The 3,340-nt window shown below is 38.9% G+C and overlaps 1 protein-coding gene across 1 annotated transcript; it reads left to right on the plus strand.

Annotated features, from left to right (window-relative positions):
• Positions 1-949, plus strand: LOC126017717 (olfactory receptor 5A1-like). Its single transcript, XM_049779768.1, is given in 2 exon segments — positions 1-788; positions 790-949. Coding segments are annotated over 2 exon segments (948 nt in total).
• The last annotated feature ends 2,391 nt before the right edge of the window (positions 950-3,340 follow it).

A 3,340-nucleotide genomic window follows, 5' to 3' on the forward strand; every position in this document is an offset into this window, starting at 1 on the left:
ATGGAATCAAGTGCTTCTATAGGAGAATATGGAAATTATACATCAGTGTTCATGTTTGTTTTCCTGGGAATCACAAATGAAAAAGAGTTGCAGGTCATTCTATTTCCAGTCTTCCTAGGAATTTATCTTGTGACCTTATTCTGGAACCTGAGTCTTGTCATACTTATCAGGATGGACTCCCAACTCCATACACCCATGTACTTTTTTCTCAGTGTCTTGTCATCTATAGACCTCTGCTATACTTCTTCCATAAGTCCAAAGATGCTTTCAGATTTCTTCAAGGATGAAAAAACAATTTCCTTTATTGGCTGTGCTACCCAATATTTTGCTGCATCTTGGATGGGTCAGACTGAATGTTGCCTCTTGGCTGCCATGGCCTATGACAGATATATGGCTATTGGGAACCCTTTGCAGTACTCAGCCATCATGACACCTGGTCTTTGTCAGAGGTTGGTTACTGGAGCCCTTGGAACTGGTTTCATCTGTAGCTTGCTTGAAACAATTCCTGCCTTTCAGATGTACTACTGTGGGCCAAATGTCATTCAACACTTCTTCTGTAACATATCTGAGGTTATTGTCTTATCTTGCTCTAGCCCGTTCCTCACTCATATGCTTCTTTTTTTGGCAATTTTGTTTGTTGCTTTTGGTTCTTTCCTTGTTATCCTGTTATCCTATAGTTTCATCACAGTGTCCATCCTGAAAATGTCCACCCTCAAAGGTAGTCTCAAGGCCTTCAATACCTGTGCCTCTCATTTGACAGTTGTAATACTCTTCTATATCCCAGCTTTTCCCTCATTCTCGGCACTCTGAAAGACAGGACAAGATGCTGTCGATTTTCTATATTATCATGACCCCCATGCTAAACCCACTTATCTATAGTCTGAGGAACAAGGAGATAAAAGAGGCACTCAAGAGGATATTAAAGAGGATTGCAAATTTTCCTCAGTGAGCTATACTTTGCAATGCAACCTTAATGAAAAAAAGCAGAAAATAAATGCATATACAACAAAACATTTCTACAGTGTCCACTCCATTTTAATATTTTTGATATTTTTATTTTCAATAAAAATAATTTTATTTTCGATTAAATATATTTCTTTGTAGAGAATTTAAAAACTAAATATATTTATGACAGAGCACACAAGTAGATCTTACTTTGTTTTGAATCAGTACAAATGACTATATTTTCCTAAACAACATGAGTTTTTAAAATACAGATGTGGATGACACCATTATAATAAATGTTGTATTCTAAGCAAAAGAGATATTGGCTATACTCTCGATTTGAATCATAGGATCTTCTACTGCTATTCTTCTGTATTACAAATTTCTGGATTTTTATTGACTATTCACATGTGCTTCTTGTAGGGAAAAATGTTCTATTCAATTTTTGGATCCATTTTGCCATTTTGTATGCGTTTCTTAACTGCTACATTTAGTACATTGATGTTGAGAGATATGACTGTCATGGGATTATGTGTCATCTTTTTGTGGGAATTTGTTTGTTGGATCTGTCTTATATTAAGTTAGGTCCTTCAGTTCTTTTTCTAAGGATGGTTTTGAGTCTGAAGTATTTCTGAGCTGTTGTTTATCCATGAACCTGTGCATCCTTCCTTCAAACCTGAATGTAAGTCTGGTCAGGTGAAGTATTCTTGGGGTATCATTCATTTCATTGACTTTTGTCACTATATCCCACCACTGCCTTTGGGCCTTGGGGGTTGCTTGTGATAAATCTGATGTAAATCTCTAGAATGCTTCTATGTATTTAATTTCCCTTTTTGATATTGCTGCTTTCATATTCTATCCACTCTGTGGATTTCATCAATGTGACTTGGATTTTCCTTAGGGTGCTTTTCTTTGGATCTTTATTTGCCTGTACTCTTTAGCCATCCTGGATGTGGTTCTATGCACACTTTAGCTCTGAGAAATTCTTAGCAATGAGTTCCTTGCTTGCTGATTCTTTTTTTTTTTTTTTTTTTTTTTTTTTTTTTTTTTTTTGGGCCACACCCGTTTGACGCTCAGGGGTTACTCCTGGCTATGTGCTCAGAAATCGCCCCTGGCTTGGGGGGACCATATGGGACGCCGGGGGATCGAACCGCGGTCCTTCCTTGGCTAGCACTTGCAAGGCAGACACCTTACCTCCAGCGCCACCTACCCGGCCCCGCTTGCTGATTCTTAATAGAAGTTTCTTCCTGGTTTTCTGAATGCTAGTGATGTTACATTGTTGTTATGTAGGTTCTACTGAGTTTATCCCAGAGCTCTATTGTCAACTGTTGACTTTATTTGAGGATATTCCCCCCCCCTTTTTTTTTTTTCATTTATTTTAAGGCTCTTTTCCAGCCTCTTCTTTTGTACGAAGGTGTTACGAGGCAGTTCATCTTCCATCTCACTGATTCTAGTTTAGCAGCTGTTACCCTTGATGAAGCATTCCAGTGAGTTTTTCATTTGAGCCACCATGTTTTTCTGTTATTTCCATTTCTACGTTCATATCTTCTTCTTTTTGTTTTTCTTTTTTGTTTGTTTGTTTGTTTTGGTTTGGTTTTTGGGCCACATCCAGTGATTTGAAAGGCTTACTCCTGGCTATGCACTCAGAGATTGCTCCTGGCTTGGGGGACCATATGGGATGTCAAGTGATTGCCTAGGTTAGCGCATGCAATGCAGCAGCCCTACTGCTTGTGCCACCATTCTGGCCCCTACTTCCATTTCATCTTGAGACTTAGTTGTGGTTTTTTTTGTTTTCTCCTGTGCTTCCTTTGAGTTATTTGAACATCTTCCACATATTTTCTCTAAAAAGAGGCCATATAGGTGGCCAATACTTTGATGGGTCTTCAGAGCTACCATCGTCATCCTCTGAGGGTTCTGTATTGTTTCCCCTTTGTCACCATTGCAGTATGGTATTTTTTACATGTTGTGCTGAGGGTCATTGACTAGAAAAAACTACTAAAAGTTGGGGTTCATTGAATAGAAAAAATTGACTAGAAGAAATGCTCTGCTTCACTCTGTAGCCTTGCTAGTCTCTGTGCATCAGTCTCCATCTCTCTGCATCTTGTCACAGGGGTGAGTTACACTCAGCAGTGGTGACACAGATCTTGGGACACACAATACCTAAAAGGGAGGAAGTCATCTCTCTGCATCACCCGAAATGTGGCAGGTTTGGAGCACTAGTGACTCATGAAGAAAGATTCTTTCTCAGCAATCTTTACTCTCACCATCCTGCACTTGATTCAGGGAGCAAAGCAATTCCAGGATTTCTTAAACTTAGGTTACTGCTTCTATGGCATTTACAGCCTCCATAATGACAATATATTCTGTAAATTGTTATGGAAAAGTCTTGCTTGTT

This window comes from Suncus etruscus, chromosome 9 (assembly GCF_024139225.1).
Source record: "Suncus etruscus isolate mSunEtr1 chromosome 9, mSunEtr1.pri.cur, whole genome shotgun sequence".
NCBI classification, from domain to species: domain Eukaryota; kingdom Metazoa; phylum Chordata; class Mammalia; order Eulipotyphla; family Soricidae; genus Suncus; species Suncus etruscus.